Source organism: Antedon bifida, chromosome 1 (genome assembly GCF_963402885.1).
Source record: "Antedon bifida chromosome 1, ecAntBifi1.1, whole genome shotgun sequence".
NCBI lineage: Eukaryota > Metazoa > Echinodermata > Crinoidea > Comatulida > Antedonidae > Antedon > Antedon bifida.
Window position 1 is genome coordinate 22,759,813 of NC_136226.1, and position 20,514 is coordinate 22,780,326.

Below are 20,514 nucleotides of genomic sequence, written 5' to 3' on the forward strand. Positions count from 1 at the left end.
TTAGATTACATCAACAGTATTGGAACCACCTCCTCATCTCACTTTCTCCATCCATTAAATTTTAATTTCAAGAACATTATTATTAATTAAATAATGGTAATATGACATGATATAATTTAATTAAAACATTATAAAACCGTTATTTGTTTTCGAGGAAATACATTATAATGTTTTATATGTACTTCCACATTTATAATCTGATTTGATGAATACACTTCTATGATGGATACCCACAAATATAATAAACTCACCTGGGGCCTTTATATCCTGATGGGCATTCACATATTCCACTAAAAGCATTGCATGTATATCCACTCGGACATTTGTCAGAACATTTTTGTAGACATCCACTGCCGTAATAACCTGATGGACAAGTGACATTACAAAATCCTCCTTGCCAACCATTTGTACAAACACATCCCAATTGGGAACTACATGTTGCTCCATTGTGGCACTCACACCTATATTTACACTCCGATCCATATGTGCCACTCGCACACGGTCGGGTGCAACGACTGCCCCGCCATCCAGGGGCACAGACACATCCACGTACAGGGTCACAATCTGCGCCATTCTGACAATCACATTGTCTGCTACAATTTTCACCAAATGTGCCAAGTGGACATAATTTGGTACATTTTGCGCCAGTCCAACCAGACCGACACATACAGCCGTGAGTAGCATCACATGTCGCTCCATTCTGACATTCACAGAGCTTCGTACATCTGTCACCATACCAACCAATAGGACATGCATTTTCACAGTTATCACCAATAAATCCTGGTGCACAAACGCATCCATCAATATGATGGCAGACGCCGTTGCTGCTGCATGAACACCTCGCAGTACAATTATGTCCATAGTATCCAGATGGACATGTTCTAGAACACCGTTTGCCTCTCCACCCTGATCCACATATACAACCAGTAATATGGTTACACACGCCTCCATTCTCGCACAAACAATTGAACTTGCAGTTATCTCCATACGTGCCATAGTCGCATGGCACTGTGCAATAGACTCCCTTCCATCCAGGCGTACACTTACACCCTACAGTGGGGTCACAAGTTGCATTATTTTGACAGTTACACTTTTCTGTGCACTGTGGACCCCATGTGCCAGAAGGACATGTTACCATACAAGCAGGTCCCTTCCAGCCTGATGCACACATACATTGGCCAGTGAATCTGTCACATGTGGAGTTATTCTGACATTTACATGACTGTTCACAATTAGCTCCGAATGTCTTAGATGGACAAGATATGTGACAACGTTCACCTGTCCAACCCTCTGTACAATCACAAGATCCATTTTCACTGTTGCATACACCAAGGTTTTCGCATCGGCAAATATGTTTGCAATTTAGGCCGTACGTAGCTGGAGGACATGTTTCAGAACACGTGTCTCCTATCCACCCCGGTGGACATATACATGTTCCATAGACTGGGTCACAGAGTGCTCCGTTCTCACAAGAACATGCGTTCCTACAATACGGTCCGTAGAATCCGGTAGGACATTTTGTTATACAAGAAGGCCCTGTCCATCCTGGAGAACACAAGCAGTTTCCATTGACATGGTCACATCTAGCTCCATGGCCACATGGTTGACATTTATAAGCACATGCCTGACCAAAATTTCCTTCTCGACAAGGCGTATCACATAGCCTACCAGTCCATCCAGGCTCGCAGATACATGACCCATCAATTGGGGAACACGTAAGACCACGTGGGCATTGACAACGTTGATGGCATCCTGGACCATACAATCCTTGGATGCAAGTAAATCCGCAATGGTTGCCCATCCACCCAGCCTTACAAGTGCATTCACCAGTTATATGATGACAAGAGGCGTTGTTTTTGCACAGGCATTTTGTTCTACATCCCTCACCAAATGTGTTATTCAAACAATGTTCATGACAATATTTTCCATCCCATCCAATGGTACACGTACAAGAACCGTCGAATCTATTACACGTTGCTCCATTTTTACATTGGCATCTTAAAGCACAATCTGGACCATATTCTGTTCCAGTACAAGGGACACTACACGTGGTTCCTTTCCAACCAGCTGAACAGGAGCAGGCACCTGTTCCTGGATCACATTGCGCGTTATTTAGACAATTGCAAAAACGCGAACACTTGTTTCCATATCTTCCTTGAGGACACGTTTCGTTACAAGTTGGTCCGAGCCAGCCAGATTGACAAGTACAGGTTCCTGTCACATGATTACATTGACCCCCATTTTCACATTGACATGTTTCATTGCATCTTAAACCATAGAAACCTTTATCACATTCACGCGAGCAAATAGCACCTTTCCAACCGGGTTGGCACGTACAAGAACCATTAACATTATTACATTCGGCACCATTTCGACATGAACATACCTGATTGCAGCCTTGACCGTAATATCCAGTATTACATGGCCGATTACACATCGTACCTTGCCATCCCTCAGTACAAGTGCATTTCCCTGTAATGTGATGGCACCTTGCTCCATTGTTGCATCCACATTTCATTGCACAATGAAGTCCGAAAGTACCAGCGGGGCATTTTTCCTGACATCTGTCACCTGACCATCCTCGTAGACAAAGACAAGAACCTGATATGTGATCACAACTTGCACTATTTTCACAAGGACACGTGCTGTTGCATCCTAGTCCATAAAAGCCCTCATCACAAGGTAATTCACAGTACTTGCCTTTCCATCCAGGTTTGCAGATACAGTTTCCCTTTATGTTGTCACATTTAGCGTTATTAGCGCAGTGACATTCCCTTCGACATCCAAGACCAAAAAATCCATCTGTGCAAGTTTCATTGCAAGCACGTCCTTGAAATCCGATTGGGCAGAAACATTTACCGGTAATATGGTCACATTGCCCGGATAATGGACAGTCACATCTTTTTCTACATCCTAACCCATACCATCCTCGATTACACATTCTTTCACAATTTTCACCGACCCATCCAGGTGTACAGAAACAAGTACCGTCCACATTGCTACAACCAGCCTCATTCTGGCATGCGCACGTTGAAGCGCAATCCTGTCCGTATTTAGACCAATCACACATCTTGTTACAACGTCTACCTTTCCAGCCAGGTGCGCATGTGCAATCCCCTGTGAGCATATCGCATTTTCCACCATTTTGACACCTGCAAATTTGCAGACAATCTACACCCCATGTACCAGGTGAACAAGTCTCATGGCATGTTGTCCCTGTGTATCCAGCTGCGCATTTACACGAGCCATCTACGTGGTCACACGTTGAATTAGCATGGCAACTACATTGACTTGTACATCCTACGCTGTAAAATCCGCTGGGGCAAGTACGTTCACATTTGTTACCAATGTACCCAGACGGACACGTACATGTTCCGTCCACATGGTCGCACAATCCATTATTTTGACATCCACATCTGGAAAATGAATCATGTTTTTTAAAATGTAAAGAGTCAAGTTAAATTAAATAAACACGTGTTAAAGAATTAGTTTAGATGTAGAGGAAATATAGACTGCCATACATAATAACAGTTTAGTTTAAAAATTGAAGTTAGAAGGAAATTAAGTAGGCATAAAATATGCACAATGTATTATGCACTACCTATTTTCGCATGAACTCATTAGATTACAGAAACAAACTTTTTATATCATATATATATTATATTATTATAAATAGATAATAATTTCATAGCTAAAATGGGAATCAAAGGTTACCTTTTCGTACACCCAACACCATACAATCCAGGTGGACAAAGAAGTTCACAGTTACGTCCGTATACTCCAGGGGGACACTTACATTGTCCTGTACCCAGGTCACACGTTGCGCCGTTTTCGCACGTGCACTTTTGACTGCAATTTTCTCCATATGTGTTTGGGGCACATTTCTGATTACACGTTTCACCCGCCCAGCCAACCATACACTTACAAACACCTGTCACGTGATCACAAGTTGACCCTTGCAGGCAATGGCACTGTCCACTGCAATCTTCGCCCCATGTTCTAGGTGGACACGCTGGCAAATAAAGAAATATAATTAACATAACTTATTGAGCAAATCAATTTTCCGAACGTATAATTTCAATATCACAGCATTTTATTAATATATAGTATTTACTAATTGAAAGTTGATGAGAGACACACAACAAGTTATAATGGTTTAGTTCAATTGCTATGAAAAACATGGACAAAAAGTCATGTTTTAATTAAACGTGATGAATGTTGTCAAAAAATATACATCCATATATAGTTCCAACTCGCCGTCAGGGGAACAAAATCAAACGATCCCACACATCTGAAGTTCACATCGCAGACAGGTATCATAATAGGACTGACAATAATTATTTTTGCTTAACTAAGTTTTCAAAATAACCAAAGCAAATATGTTTTAAGATAAAAAAAAGCACTTTTATAAACACGACCTAAACCGTTCACTTGATTATATGTTTATTTGACTTTATTAATATATATACACAGTACTTCTACGTGTCTTGGAAAATAGTTTTTCTAACTCAATGCATCGTTAGACGTTAAGTCCTTGATTCAATGCACATATACAACACAAGAGGACAATCAGTGTTCAGTGTGGTTACAACCGCTAATGTAGAAAACGCTAGCTAATGTCGAAACAACCGTTAATGTAGAACAATCCACCGTTAATGTAGTAAAACCTTCAGCTAATGTAGAAACACCAACAGCTTATGTAGTAAATATAAATCAACACCAGCTAATGTAGAAGCGAAAATTGCCTCCCAGCTTATGTAGTTACTATCGCCAGCTAATGTAGAAAATGTTATATTTTACAAAAATGTCTAAATCATGTGCAAATGCATCGATCTTTACTTAGCTATCAGTCTTTCCACCTCTCGTAAGCAAAACGACCACACATCGTAAGCAACCATCTCTGTTAAGGGACCGCTTCACATAATCGACCACCTCTCGTGACGACTCTATTAAAGTACCACCTCTCTTAACGACCACACCTCTCGTAAGTGACGACCTCTTTTAAAGGACCACCACCTCTATTAAGGGACTGCTTCTCATAATCAACCATCTCCCATCACAACGACCTCTCGAAAGTGACCGCCTCTATTGAACGACCACCGTCTCTGTTAATGGACCGCTTCTCATCATTGACCACCTCTCGTAAGCGACCACCTCTCTTAACGACCACACCTCTCGTCAGTGACGACCTCTTTTAAAGGACCACCACCTCTATTAAAGGACCACTTCTCATAATCGACAATGATCTTTCAAAAGAGGCGGTCATTTTTTATAGGTCGTGGTAATAGAGAGAAATAGGACGTGGTCCCTTAGAAGAGGTGATCATTTACGAGAGGTGTGGTCGTAAATAGAGGTGGTCGCTTACGAGAGGTGGTCGATTATGAGAAGCGGTCCCTTAAACAGAGAGGGTTGTTTACGATGTGTGGTCGTTTTAGAAAGTTTTTTGCTTACGCGAGGTGGAAAGACTGATTAAGTAAGTTAAGTAAAGATCGATGCATTTAACATTGTCTACATTAGCTGGCGATAGTAACTACATAAGCTGGGAGGCAATTTTCGTTACTACATAAGCTGTTGGTGTTTCTACATTAGCTGGAGGTTTTACTACATTAGCGGTGGATTGTTCTACATTAACGGTTGTTTCGACATTAGCTGGCGTTTTCTATATTAGCGGTTGTAACAAGTGTGATGATCGTGGTAAGGTCTTTCTTATTTAGGCCTACTGTCTGGCGTTAGTTCGGCACCAGCATAAGCTTTGTGATGGGTAGGGCCGCACTAATTATTATCGTCAACGTTGGTCTCATTATGGACCTACTCATCGTTTCGATCACAAATTACTGATATCTAAACAGTCTCTGTATCAATTACCGGATATGTTTCTGCAAATAAAGTGCACGTATTGTATTGTTCTATGCCGTATATCGTTTATTATCTACGTTAATCGACAGAAATAGTGATAGAATATTACAAAGAAATACAGTAGGGTGATTGCATAATAAAAAGATATGAAAGTACTTTATTTCATTTAGATAACCTGAATATCCTTGAAAGTGATCGATATAGCATAAACGAGATTGGTCAAATAGATCAATTATTCTTATGTATAATATATACTTATGTATTTAATAAGTGATAACGTTATATACCAAAACAAGCTCGAAACCTCCTTCGAATTCTTAAATCCCGTAAGTCCCAATAGACCGACTGACAAATAAATGACCATATGGTAAATAGAAATACATAACTCAAAGCATTGATAACGCACTGTTTATCATGTATTATTCTCACAATCATCTTGGGAATTTATCTCTATACGCGTTTAGAATTCTATTGATTTCTTAAAAGGATGGCATCTTTATTTGATCAATTTTTAATACAATATACTCAAAAGAGTGTTCAATTTTGGATACTAGTAACTATTGTGATTATACAGTGCACCAACCTTTTGCTATTCAAGGTCAATAAACACACTTCAACATCATCTTATTTTGTCTATATATATATATGTCATTTCTTCATAGTAATATCATATTTCCATCAATACAAACATTGGCATCTGATGAATCCTCGCATTATCCATTTTTCATTATCATCATTATCAAATTATAATTAAAATTATATTATCACATCATGCATTATAATCACCTTCTCATTAATGATTATAAGAATACTATCGAAACGAATACCCGCAACAACAAACTAACAATTTACTTAAATACCACCCGTATAAAACTTAAGCTCAAAGTAAGAGTGCCATTAAAAACGCACAGTTTTATGTTCTATTTATTTACATATGATTTGGAGCAAAAATAAAGTTATAAAAACCAATGCTAGTTTTACTTACGCCTTGTGCAATCGTTTCCTTGCTGTAACCAACCACCACAACAGACCAAGCGTGTATGCTCAATACCACCGGCATCTACAAACCTACATTAAAAAAAACAATATGATTAAACCTATTAATGTAGGCTTAGAATTTGGATAAGGAGGAGGGCCAACGGAAGATGTGAGTTTCTTCCGTAGAATCCAAATTACGACAGAAAAGACAATTTCTAATTCTATATTTCATTTATAATTTGTACTTGTTTTCACCATAACAGTCTGTTTTTATTAATCGATGCTATTGAGATCCTTTTTCAATATCTTTCAGACCGTATTCTTGCCTCCTATACGTTTGTTGTGTTTATGAACCTAGACAATAATACATTACCATACAAGATATATGATTTGAATTTTTAACTGCTATATATTGCATATTTAAAACAAATGTGTTTAAATATTAGATGACACCTCTTTTTTTCTACAGTTTTTAAGCTGTTTTAACAACTTAAAACTGTTTAAAAAAAAATTAAACTAAAACAAACAAATCAAGAAACGGTAAAACGGTGAAGACAGGACTTGGGCTTAAGAATAAAACATAGTTTAGGCTATGGGCCACAAAAACGAAGATAATGTTGGCTGATGTATAGATAATTTCTGTCAATGTTGATAAATTCGTTCACATTATCCAAATTCAGAAATATATGGTACAGTATTGTAATTTTAAAAACTAAGTTACAGTAGATCAAAGCAACATAGTAATTGGATTGTGTTTAAATATTTTAAAAGGGTAACAATGACGACAAATTATTTACGTAGGAAATAGTGAAGGACAATAATTTTATTATAAATTCTAATAGAGTAATCATTATTTTATGTTTTTCTATTTTGTCATAACAACATTCATATCGGTTGGCAAGGACAATGGAGACAAGGGCTGGTGAACACGGTTGGGCTACAATGTATTTTCGTAGGGTCCTAAGGAGACAAAGTCTGGTGAACACGGTTGGGCTACATGGTATTTTCGTAGGGTCCTAAGGAGACAAAGTCTGGTGAACACGGTTGGGCGATAAGGCATTTTCGTAAGGTTATAGAAGACAAAGTCTGGTGAACACGGTTGGGCTACAAGATATTTTCGTAGCGTCCTAAGGAGAAAAAGTCTGATGAACACGGTTGGGCTACAAGATATTTTCGTAGGGTCCTAAGGAGAAAAGTCTGATGAACACGGTTGGTCTACAAGGTATTTTCGTAGGGTCTTCCTAAGGAGACAAAGTCTGGTGAACACGGTTGGGCTACAAGGTATTTTCGTAGGGTCATAAGGACACAAAGTCTGGTGAACACGGTTGGGCTACAAGGTATTTTCGTAGGGTCCTAAGGAGACAAAGTCTGGGGAATACGGTTGGGCTACAAGGTATTTTCGTAGGGTTCTAAGGAGACAAAGTCTGGTGAACACGGTTGGGCTACAAGGTATTTTCGTAGGGTCCTAAGGAGACAAAGTCTGGTGAACACGGTTGGGCTACAAGGTATTTTTGTACGGTTCTAAGGAGACAAAGTCTGGTGAACACTGTTGGGCTACAGGGTATTTTCGTAGGGTCCTAAGAGACAAAGTCTGATGAACACAGGTTGGGGTCAATGTATGTTAGTAGACCTAGAGTACTGAAGACAATTAGTGAACGCAGAGTTATGTAACAATATGTTGGCCAGGAAATACGGAATAATGTCTGATTAGCTACAGGTTGGACGTCATTATTGATGTTGGCAAAGACTTGAGGCGACAATGTATGATAAGCACTGCAGTTTTGGCTGAAATATTTATGTTGGAAAGGACAGAGTCAATTTCCGATGAACACAGGTTGGACGGCAGTACAGCGTCAATGTCTGGACACAGTCGGGGATGAAATATGTATACACGGACTTACGTGAGAGTGTATGTGGGCATAGGTTAAGCAACAATATTTATGTTGGCAAAGGCCTACTTTATAAAAACAAATGAACATAGGTTGTTTGTCGGCAATGGTTAGATTATTGTTGGCCTTAATTGTGACGATATCATTTTGAGAGGTCACGTTGATCGTGTTGCCGAAAGGTGGTGGCAACACGTCGGATGACAACAAGTTGGTGACAACAAATGTTGGTTGGCTGTTTAAGCGGCAGGACACCGTTTTAAAGGTCACTTAGTAAGCTGATAGTGTGGTCGAAAGACAACATTCGTTGGAAAAAAGTCGGTTGATGACAACAAGTCTGTTGGCTGTGTCGAGTGATGGTGAAAAATGCCATGATTCCAAAATGTCAAGGGTGAATTTTACGTTAAAAAAACTAAATTACGAAGGACCTGCTGTATGTAAGCGATGGTATGTCGGATGACAATAAAGCCTACTTTACGACGAATTTTTAAAATGTTATAGAAGAGATAAGAAAAAACGAAATGGTATCAATTAAAATAACAAATAAAACTAATACCATTATCCTTAAGTTTCAAAATTAGATTGTGTTTAATAAGATTTTAAAACATAGAAGTGGATCGACGCCTGATGGTTCGTGTTGCCCGTATAATTCGTGCTACCTTCATAAAATAACCCGAATCAGAGCCTTGTCCCCTTTTATTGTCCAGATTGTCTAGAAAAATATCCAATTTATTGGCTATCAAGCTACATAAATGGGAACAACTTGACTGCAATTTGATAACTACATTAGATGAAACTTAAATACAAATATTATTTTCTGCTGGTAAAGAACTAATGCATTGGAAATTGGTATTCTTTAAAGAGAAGGTAAATAAAGTTGAACTTGTCTTCTGGTTACGTAGGTATTATTACAACCTACCTTTAAATTATATTATAGGCCTAATATATTAAAAATTGGCAGTATTTCTGTGCAAATGTTATATTAATTGTGCCAGTTACCTCAGCATGTGGTGTGACAATATAGGCCAAACAGTCACCTTAGTGTTTCTTTAGTATAGCCCATCATTGAACTACACTATTAAAGTGACGTTTAAACTGATATTAAAATCAATTATTAAAGAAGTTAATATGCTGTATACAGCGCTCAATTGTTAATGGCGTATTGTGATAGTTAAAAAAAAATCACTTTTACTCAGGTTTATTTCTGTTGGAGTCTTCAATATTACTGTATTCTGAATAATCTTAACGCCCCCATTTCACTTGATTTTTATTTAAGTTAAGTTTAATATTGTATACACTATGATTCATATGAAATTAAGTACGTGCGCCTTGATATAATTAGCGATTTAATTTGTACAACCCCGTAAAGAATTCATGTGGAAAGTCATTACAAATGAACTATAAACTCTATTGATGAGTTGAATGAAGAGTGTGAAATAGTAACTGTTTCTCTCTCCTTGTTTACAGTTTAAACCATCACACAAGCAACTTGCACCCAAAGGTATAATAAGTGGTCGCTGACGACCACCACTTATGAACAGGAATATTTAGGAACATATGAAAACTGTTATCATCTGTCTTCCTAAGGGACTTGTTGAAACCAAGTAGTCCTAGACTCAATAAAATCTATTGAGTATTTTAAGTTTTACGAAAACAACTGTCTGTATACCGAAGGTGCTGACCGGTCGTGGGCGACCCATGTTGTTTTTTGTACATGATTTTTGTTGAATGTTGTCAGGCATGTATGTACCGTACATTTAAATGCATTTAAATGGATAGCAAACTGACAAGCACTCGCTTTTTTTGGTATACTTCTAAATTGTAAATTTAATTGTGAATACAGTAAATGTGTACGTGATGTAAATCAATTTCTAACTACAATTAAACAACATAAATAGTAAAATAAAATCTTGATTAAAATGATTGTCTAGTGATACAATTTGCAATGTTAATTTATTTCCAACTGGGTCCATTGCAAAGGATATTAGAATAAATGAAATGAATGTCGATCAGTAGAAATTATGGAAATATGAAAACAATGGCAAAAAAATTTAAAAAAATCTTGTTCTTGTTTGAAAGTTAATAATGTTTAATCTATATATCTATTTATTTGCATTTGGATTGTTTTTAACAATGGATAATTAAGCATATTAAGTCGTAATAAACAATCGAAAAATGTCCTTGACAATGAGTATACTATTCATTATTAGTTATGTCTATTCTTAACTCTGGGAAATTACGTTGTATAAAGCATTGTTTTATTGTATAGACCTATCATTAACTAACACTATTATTAACTGATTTCACCCTCAGTTACAATATGTCTGCTTAAGTTGTTAATATCATAAACTATTGTTGGTCGTTGCTTTGTTAATGGAGTCCTCATAGTAATCTTTCTCGCCTTCATTTTTCATCGGCGTCGTCGTTGTCACCATGTTGCCACGAGGTCTATTTTGTTGTCTCCACATCGGAGTGATTATTCGCCATGGGTGTCGTGTCTTCGTACTTGGTGTCTCTATTTTTGTACGGGGCGCCATTGTCCTTTTGTTGTCGCGATTGGAGCCGATTTTCTCGAAGTTATTAAATATCAACCTTACAGTTAGGCCTACTTTCGTTATAATTTATAATAATAGCGTATTTATTCGAATAAACAACCCGGGCGTTAATTACGGTATATAAATTAAAATATTGGAATTGGGCCGATACAAAACACTACAGAGTGTAACAAGTTTAACATGAATTAATTACCAGTTAGCGATACATAGCAGAGATTTTAGAGAAAACCCTAGCCAACATTGGGTTAGAGGGTCTTACACAAAAGACGGGTATTACTTAATTTCATTAAAACCGTGTCGAAAATTAAAAATTAAGGTTTTTTGCAGGCCCTAAGTTTTGGGAAGTGGTACTAAATGAAGAAGACTGATATAAAAATGTGTATGCATTATTCACAGAAAATTATGTAGGCCGCATAATTTGAATGATTGAGTAATAATGTACCGCACAAAATTGAATTTTTTTTAGGCCAACAAACTGAACTTTCAACCAAGATGCTCCTTAGACAGCACCATTAAGAGAAGAAGATGAAGCGTTAAAACATTCACTGTCACGAATTAAATAAATCGATAGACTTATGATGACTTCACCTGTCTAGTTTAGAATTCTGAATTTACTTATGCTAGAAAAAATGTCTCTCGGGTAATGATTCAGAACCCCGTTACGCGCTTAATCCCTAAAATGTGCATGCAATTCACAGAATATCTGATGGGTTCTCAACCGCGCCGCGCTCTTCGAATTCTCTATTTTCAACACTTTGCATTCGGAGGTAAAAATAGGGATTTTCTTCTGTAGACAATAACAGTCTTTTCGCAGTGTTTGTATACTGTTACCGTTACTGTTACTGCAGCCGTATAATATAATTGTAAATTGCAATTCGAAGCGTCTACCTTAGTTACTGTAGGCCTACTGCTTTTAAACATTTTTAACTAATACAAATTAGTAAATATTAAATTAAATATCATATGCGCTGCCTGCTGAATAAAGCTTTGCATCGTAAATAACACATCATGTGTATAGCCTACATTTTATTAGGGTCGGTTGTTGCCTTCTCAACCGACGATGCAAGTAATAGACCGACTTTGGTTCCCACCAATTCTCAAATACATTATGCCTAGTCAATAATTAGTCTAAAATATTATCGTTGATCAACTAAAAGCACTATGTTCGATACGATAGATAATGAACCAAGCGCATTAAACCCCAGTTAAAATAGCATTTATTACTGTATTGAACTATTTACTGTTGCTGCTGAGTAGGTAATTATTGCTGATGTCGTCAACTTATAATGGTGAATGTCGTTACTGCTTATCATGGTTAAGCATTATGATTCTTTATAGCCAAGCGTTTTACCATAAAATAACTTATGATTGATCGATGTACCGTTTATAGTCCTATGTCGCATTTACATTATTGTCGGAACGTTGAACGTCTTTGGTATGTTAACATAGACAAAGTAACATTCATTCCCGTTCAGTCAACAACGACTCAAATTCAAAATGAAGACAATAAATTAATTTTGACATATATGGTTATATATCAGCCAGCAACTCTACACCAAACAGTCCGAATGTTCGGATATTATTGTTATATATCAGTTTAATAAATGTAAGTGTCAATTTCTACAGTTTGTTCCAATGTTTTTTACTATATTAGGTCTATGGATCATTATTAACTAAATATAAAATTGCACAATTCACTAATTAACTAAATTGTTATCATTAAAGATATATTGTGCACCTGAAAAAAATAAAGTTGTTTAGGCCTAAATATTTTTGTTGAATAGGCCTATGCGGTTTTAATTTTTTTTAACCATTTATTTACCTGAAGAAAAAAAACCCTGTAATTTAAAGCAAAAGATTAACCATTTATTTTGTCTTTTTATAAGTGAAAACATTTTTTAATCTATGGAAGTAATTGACTTTTAAACAGCGAAATGGCCTATTCGAAGTCTTTAATTTTTTTATTAATCTTCATTGTTCATGTTTTTGGGAGACATACACCTAATTGTGGTTCGCACTGTCATACAATTTGAAATGGTTAACTTCCATAAATGGTCTTGTTGTTTATAAGAGGCGTAAACGCATCAACATTTAAAATGTAGACCTTGGCCTACTTGAAATAGACCTACAAAGGAAAATTAAAATTATAAGACTATGCAAATTCTAGCTGGAATGTCCCATATACTTTTATAGGAGTTGATACATAATAATATCAGAATAATGCTCTGTTACTATGAATTACATCGTGTTACAAAATAAAATAACGGCAACTTTAGCCTTTAGATCAAAGATGACGTAAGTTAATAATAGCTAATAATCATTGTACAAATAAACAAACTCCCTTGGGAATTATGTGCTGCAATAGAAGGTAAATTGTCTGGATTGAGTTTTATGATATTGTGAGTTATGATATTATAAGTAATATAGGAAACAGCTGTAAAATGGAACAATAAATATACAGGAAACTACAAAAGCACTTGTTCAAAATGCTCTACCAACTATAACAAGAAGAACGTGTCTAATGGCAGCGGCTGTTGCCATGGATACATTAACTCCCAATGGACCTCACGATTACCGTACATCCTACCGTACTCCTGGGACTCAGATCCCTAATAATTTGTCTAAGCATGATAAACATGGGATTTGATCTTACGCTAAAATATGATTTTTAAACATTTAATCAAAGAACGATAACTAAAAAGGAACTAAAGTCTAGGTTACATAGACCTAAATTCTTATTCGACAGAATAAAACAAAATGTGCGTCTATATTCTTCAGATACTGGGAAATTTGTTTAAAGTTTATTTTTGGCCTCGGGGACCCTGTGAAGCGTTGCGCACATTCAACTCGTTCACTTCACATTACCGTATTCTTCGTAAACCGATCTAATTAAATTGCAATTCAATCCGGTATCATATTAATTTAAGTACACATATTACCAAACCAACTTAATCAAAAATAAGCTCTAGAATTGGGAATTTAATTCCAATCTAACAGATTGAAAATAGCTCAGTCTTTCAAACCAGGCAAATGAGGCCAACAATTGCATTTATGCTCATGTTTACTTTGTTTTGTCTCGCGTGTAAAGCCCAACTACATGGGATACCCCTTTCCACTATTATGTTACATCATTGAAACGTGTGGAAATGAAATTACTCGATTATCATTAAATAGTTTATGATGTTGAACACTTCTCTCGATGAAATTCCGAAATATATGTTTGGGTTTTTTTTTGTTTTCCTGGAGTTATTCAGCTCCTTTCCGAACTAATTCGGCTATAACATTCCGAATTTATTCGGATGATTCTAAATTCTTTCTGTTTTATTTCGAATTCATCGGTTCCCGACTCCAAATGCATTCTGTTCAATTAAATATAGCCAACAATATAGGCATGAGTTCGAGGCTCACGAGCTCCTAGTTTTGGTGGTGGAGCAATTTTTCTCGGATAAGGACTAAACCGTAGGCCCATTGTAACAGTTTACATTTTAAAGAACCAAGTTCATCATTCAAGACTAATTATATAGGGTACCCCGGTAAACTGGTTACAAAAAAATCTTGATCAGAAACTGGAACATACTAAACTAAAAAAGTTAGTCAAAATAATACACTGATTTTAAACTGTAAGCAGCATCTAAAATATCCTGCGCAAGATTTCTTCACAATTTCAACATCATCACAAATCGTAGCATTATAATAAACTCTGATTGACACCGTTACAAGTTGTTCAATTTACTGCACTAATCTTACGACTGATGGTATTTCAAGAATAATGTGTATTTGTTCTGGTGTCAACAGTTCGAAGAATTTGATTCATGTGAGGATTAACTTTTTAGATGATACAGAAAGATATCATAGTTTGCAGTTGATGGACACTTTAGAATAAAATACATTCTGCTTATGTCCATATGGATTTACCATTCTGTAAATTATATACCGTAATAAACTGTTCGTCAACTTTGCTACATTAGGTCTATACAAACTATAGTAAGGAGTTCTAATTTTATTTCTCGCATTATATTTAAAACTATTGCATTGTTTAATTATTATTTAAAAAAAGAATTTCTTCTTATTGGAGATCTGCGGCGTAATACGCACATTAATACACATCATTATCATTTTCTGTATGCTTTCATATTTTGTTTTTCAAAATAATCTCTTTAATTTTACTGTATCAAAAAAATATAAAAAATTTGAATGTATTATTTTAGATTTATTTTGTTCGAACTATTTCTTTAGTACCCTGGCTTCTGTACATGAAAAAAAAAAATGTGTTGTCGGCAATGATGATATCAAGTAATAATTCATGGATGACAACTTTAGCTTTTAAGTCGCGTGTTGGATTAATAAAACAAACATAAATATGTCCATGATGGAAATGGAATGAGGATAAAATTGTAGATATGTTTCATAAACTTGTTGTTGATCGCTTATCATTTTAAAATTTCCTAGGGAATTAAGAAAAAAGCTTGTTAGACAACATTAAATCTAGTTTTTAACAACACAAAATGAAGCTCATAAATAAAACTGACAGTATCATCTCGCGCTCAGCTCTAGTACATCTGATACTAGATATTTGGATACTACGAAGAACTAAAAAAACACCTGTCTAATTATAAAAATTGAAATGAAGTAAGGCGGATCAAGTAAACTGTGATATATAAGCCGGGCTATGTTCAAAATTACCATCAGATCTATTGTTTATTACACACAAAGCTAGTCTGCGAATAAACTGGTAACACCAACAACATTTCATTAGAAACGGAAACGGTATAAACGTAACAAAACTTCTCTTTATTAAAACAGGTGTAAATTGATCAATGAAATTAATAAATAACATAAAAAGTCTTTAATCGTATAATGTTGATGGTGAAGTTGATGACTTTTATGATAACGATTGGTGATCATTCTACGGTATAACTGTGATGATATCTTGTGACTCTAAATGATGATGTTTATGATGATATAAATGTGGATTGAGGATGAAATGCTGATGATAATTTTGCTATGACGACGATTGTTTCTTTGAAGACTATTTTTAATGATGATAATTATGTAATGATATAATTATACTAATTATTCCTTATTATGCATGACGATTGATGATTATTAACTGCAATGCTGATGTTGTTGTTGTTGATGATAATGTTGCTTATAATGAAGGTGGTTGTGTTGTTAATGATGATGGTAATGATTATGATGACAATTGTGTTGATAATGATGGTAATGATTATGGTGACAATTGTGTTGATAATGATGGTGATAATGATTATGAAGACAATTGTGTCGATAATGCTGATAATGGTGGTAATGATTATTATTATTATGACAATTGTGTTGATAATGATGTTTATAATGATTATGAAGACAATTGTGTTGATAATGCTGATGATGATGGTAATGATTATTATCATGACAATTGTGTTTGGTAATGATGGTAATGATTATTATCATGACAGTTGTTGGTAATGATGATTATTTTATTCATACTGAATGTGTCAATGAGACAATGATGACGATATGTAAAAGTGATGACGCACATGTAGTTTTGTAGTAATTAATGTGACAATTATCAGTTCATAGAAATAATGACTAATTTCAAACAACTTTACCTGAAATTGATTGTAAAACATTGTGATACATATCAGAGATAATTTTCTTGAAAAGGTCATTTTAAAAATGAAATAATTCAACATTTGATTTGTGACGTATAAAGCGTATTAGCGTCTGTAAATGTTGATACTGATAACAAAAGCTAAAGGCTCATAACTTGTCCCAAAAGTAGAACGTCCAATTATTAACAATATTTATGTGGATATGTATCTAATTAGAATCTGAAATTTCTAAAGAACACACGTAAAATAACACTTTTCTAAGTAAGAAATAAATATACAGTTGGGAATAGAAATTTAATTGAATAAAGAAAACTTGTTCTGAAATATCATGGGACATGAAGGCCCTAAAGTAATAACATTTTAACAATGCATGAATTGTTATTCTCGATCCCAACCAATATTCTTCTCTGCTATACATTGGTCTACGTTCACGACCTGAGTGCTTAAATACAATAACGTAAAATAATAAAAATTATATCTTAACCTAAAAGAATAAAGCTACGCACTTTGTGCTTGTACGCAAACGTGCAGGTGAATCAAATTGTTGTTAAAGGGTGGCTCCGAGTTCTATTGTTTATGATAAAATATAAACATTTGAAACAACATTGATAATGAGCTCATCGAAAAAAATAGAGGTTTATATTTTATAATACGCAATAGAAATTATTGCCGGAGGTACCCTTTAAATATTCAGAACAACTATGTATGTTATCTACACTTTGAGGATATTCTTGTCATTGGGTTAATAAGTCATTTAATTACATATATTGTGCAACCTTGATATTTTGTAATTGTTAATTTTTAATTAAAACCATTGAACATTGTAGAAAAATCAATTAATCAAGCATTCAATATCGCCAATGCGTTGAGCGAAGAATGTTGGCTTCATCTAATTAAACACGGTAACAACAAATGACAACCAAAATCTACCTCAGATTTCAAAAGTTTCCCTAGTTTGACAGGTTGAAAAAAGTTCTTGAAATTGTAAGTCAAATTACAAATCATTGACTAAACCCGAGTTAAGAGCTGGCAGGATATATTCTGCTCGTCATTCATTTCCTTGTTTTAGTCAGCCACTTATCGTCTGGGACACTAGCTGCATTTACAGGGATGGGATGGTGCATCGCGGATACATGGTCTACATGAATCATACAGCCTCCAGATATAACATTTAAACAAGAACATTTCAACTATTGTCTTCTTATCGGCAATAGTCTGCTTCTGGTAAATATAGTTTTATGCAATTACATTAGCCGTATAAAGCTATTAATAACGTGATCAAACGGAAACAATTGGAAAGCCGGCGCCGAAAATACAGAGTATTCAGGATTGTGACCTCTTAATAATTGTATAATTAATCTATACAACGAAGGGGAAGAAAAGGACAGTAAAAAATAATGAGCTCTATAAATTCTTAAACGGCATAGGATAATCAAATGCTAAGGCTACAACAGCGCTATACAATCCCCATTTTGGGAATGTCTTCAAAATATTCAGTAGAATTCCTTTTTGGGACACCCCTACTACAGGAGACACACATTTTTACGGGGAAACTTTCCATGGAAATGCTGGACAATAATTATGTTTTATAGTGGGCACTAAGATACTAAGAGGACACTTTGTTTTGTTGGGTCCCGAATGTGTCCCTTAATATGTTTTCTACTGAACTATATGATACACATACAATTGAACTTGTTTGTATTCATATTCGGTGCCAGGGTAGACTTATTTTTTTATATTGATGACTCGTTCAGTATTACGCATTTGCTACAGCTGGTTGGTGAGCAGACGTGAGGCAAGCACAGATCGCTCCATGCTTGCCTGCACACGAAGCGCCATAATCACAGCATTAATGTGACTAAACTAGTCACATACGTCAAGTTTACTGTTAATGTCTATGTGGCTTCGTGCCTGGATTTTTCACACGAAAACGTTATATTATAATAGTAAATGACCATATTATTCAATTTGGGGTTGTGTTGGGGTGGATTTGTTGGACGGAGGAACCTAAAAAGTTAAAATAATTTTATTAAATTCAAACCCAAAAATGTTTTGGGTTTAATTCTTAATTCAAGATTTTCTTAAATTAGAGCCCAAATGATAGTTGCTTTGATTTGTACAGTCATTGGATTATTCATTTGCATTAATCATAGGTCAACAGTCAGAACCCAGGTAACTTCTGTGTAGGCCTGTAATAAGCTGCACAGTCGATCACAAGTGAAGTGTTGGTCTTTAGCAAAAAGGTCACTAATTAGAATCATTGAAGATCAGCCCAGTGTTCACCACGTGGTCGAATTGTACTAACCCATCAAGGCCCATGGGGTCATATGTGACCCTCACATGACTAGTCATGTGAATTTACTAGGCAATGCTTGCTAAGAATCAGAATAACCCTCCTAAAAATGTTCAAGTTTCACAACAGTTATCATCTTTGACGTTAGGCCTAGAGCTACAATTTTACAAGAGTTAGAGTTACTGGTGTCGCGTCAGAGTAGGCATACTATATAAAACATGTATTCAGTCTGCACAACAGTTTCTAGATATACCCGCAGTGCCTGTCCACGACACATGGCGTCTGAGGGGAACATCGTCATGTCAACACTTACCCTATTTGATATGATCCTTCATATTTATCGTTCAGTCTGTTATGCTTTACATTTATTGCATACTTACATTATTGTCAGGTGACAATATTTGTGCCCCGGAAACCCAAAGTGTTCCTTAAACGAAAACTAGATCCAAGTAGGCCTACCTGATTTTGAATTGATGGTGTATTTTCATAGCTTATTGTAAAACATGGAAAACAAACTGTAAACTAAGGAACGCTTAAGTTAGGTTATTTCAGATCGTTATCTCTAATATTAATAATATATTTAATAAGATTCTGGTTTATTTGTGGAAACTTACATTTTTCTACAGACGTTCCTTCCATTTGGGTTCAGACTCGGAAATTGAGCAAATACAGATGTATAAAATAATCCTAATAGAAGTCCAAAGTATAAGAATGTCATGTTGGCTAGAAGTCATTAAGTCCTGACATAGATAAAATACTGCAGTTGCTGAACCATTCGATCGACAGTTCCCTTACTTAGCAAAACTTGAAATTGCCAGAGCAATGCTCGTTTCTCGCGAGGCGGCGCTTTCCTGAAAATCTTCTAAGCATGCGTAAAGTGTTTCTGTAGTTCAGTGATAGAGAAGAGGATATCCGCCCCATTATCGGAGTTATAGATTTATTTATAATGTATATCTATATCACTCTCGACTCTTTTAAAAATCGTCGGCTGTTTGATCAATTTCACAACATAGAAGGCAAGAGTAAGATGCAAAGGTTTTGCATATCAACGTCACCATTGGCTATGTTGTAACGTTGATATTATAATAGGCCTACTTATAGTGTTCGTTATTTATAACATACGACGCATTTTAAAGTGTTGCGTTATCGCATGCGCAGAAAGAAATTATTTGTTGATTTTAAAATTATGGACGAAGACGACGACGATGACGACGCGGCGATGTTGATATGATAACAGTGAAAATAACCTTTATCTCTCACGATACCGTCGTCCATATTTATGGTATAACCTAGCTCCTATAATAACTAACATAAAGACCAAAATCATTCAATAA

General features: G+C 35.6%; 2 protein-coding genes across 3 annotated transcripts in view; both read right to left on the minus strand.

The window, feature by feature from the left end:
* The window catches only part of LOC144845287 (uncharacterized), a 29,591-nt gene extending 9,581 nt beyond the window's left edge, over nucleotides 1-20,010 (minus strand). The window contains exons 1-4 of one of the 2 annotated variants that reach the window (XM_078702491.1): nucleotides 19,795-20,006; nucleotides 6,842-6,924; nucleotides 3,715-4,012; nucleotides 252-3,416 (exon numbers count right to left, since the gene is read on the minus strand). In XM_078702491.1, the coding sequence (XP_078558617.1) occupies nucleotides 252-3,416; nucleotides 3,715-4,012; nucleotides 6,842-6,924; nucleotides 19,795-19,898 (3,650 nt within the window). In that variant the 5' untranslated portion in view covers nucleotides 19,899-20,006. Of the gene's footprint in view, nucleotides 1-251; nucleotides 3,417-3,714; nucleotides 4,013-6,841; nucleotides 6,925-19,794 lie in introns of both variants that reach the window. The other variant, XM_078702500.1, reaches the window with a different exon arrangement.
* Nucleotides 1-20,514, minus strand: part of LOC144853156 (uncharacterized) — a 195,577-nt gene that overhangs the window by 107,435 nt on the left and 67,628 nt on the right. The gene's annotated exons all lie outside the window — the stretch shown is intronic.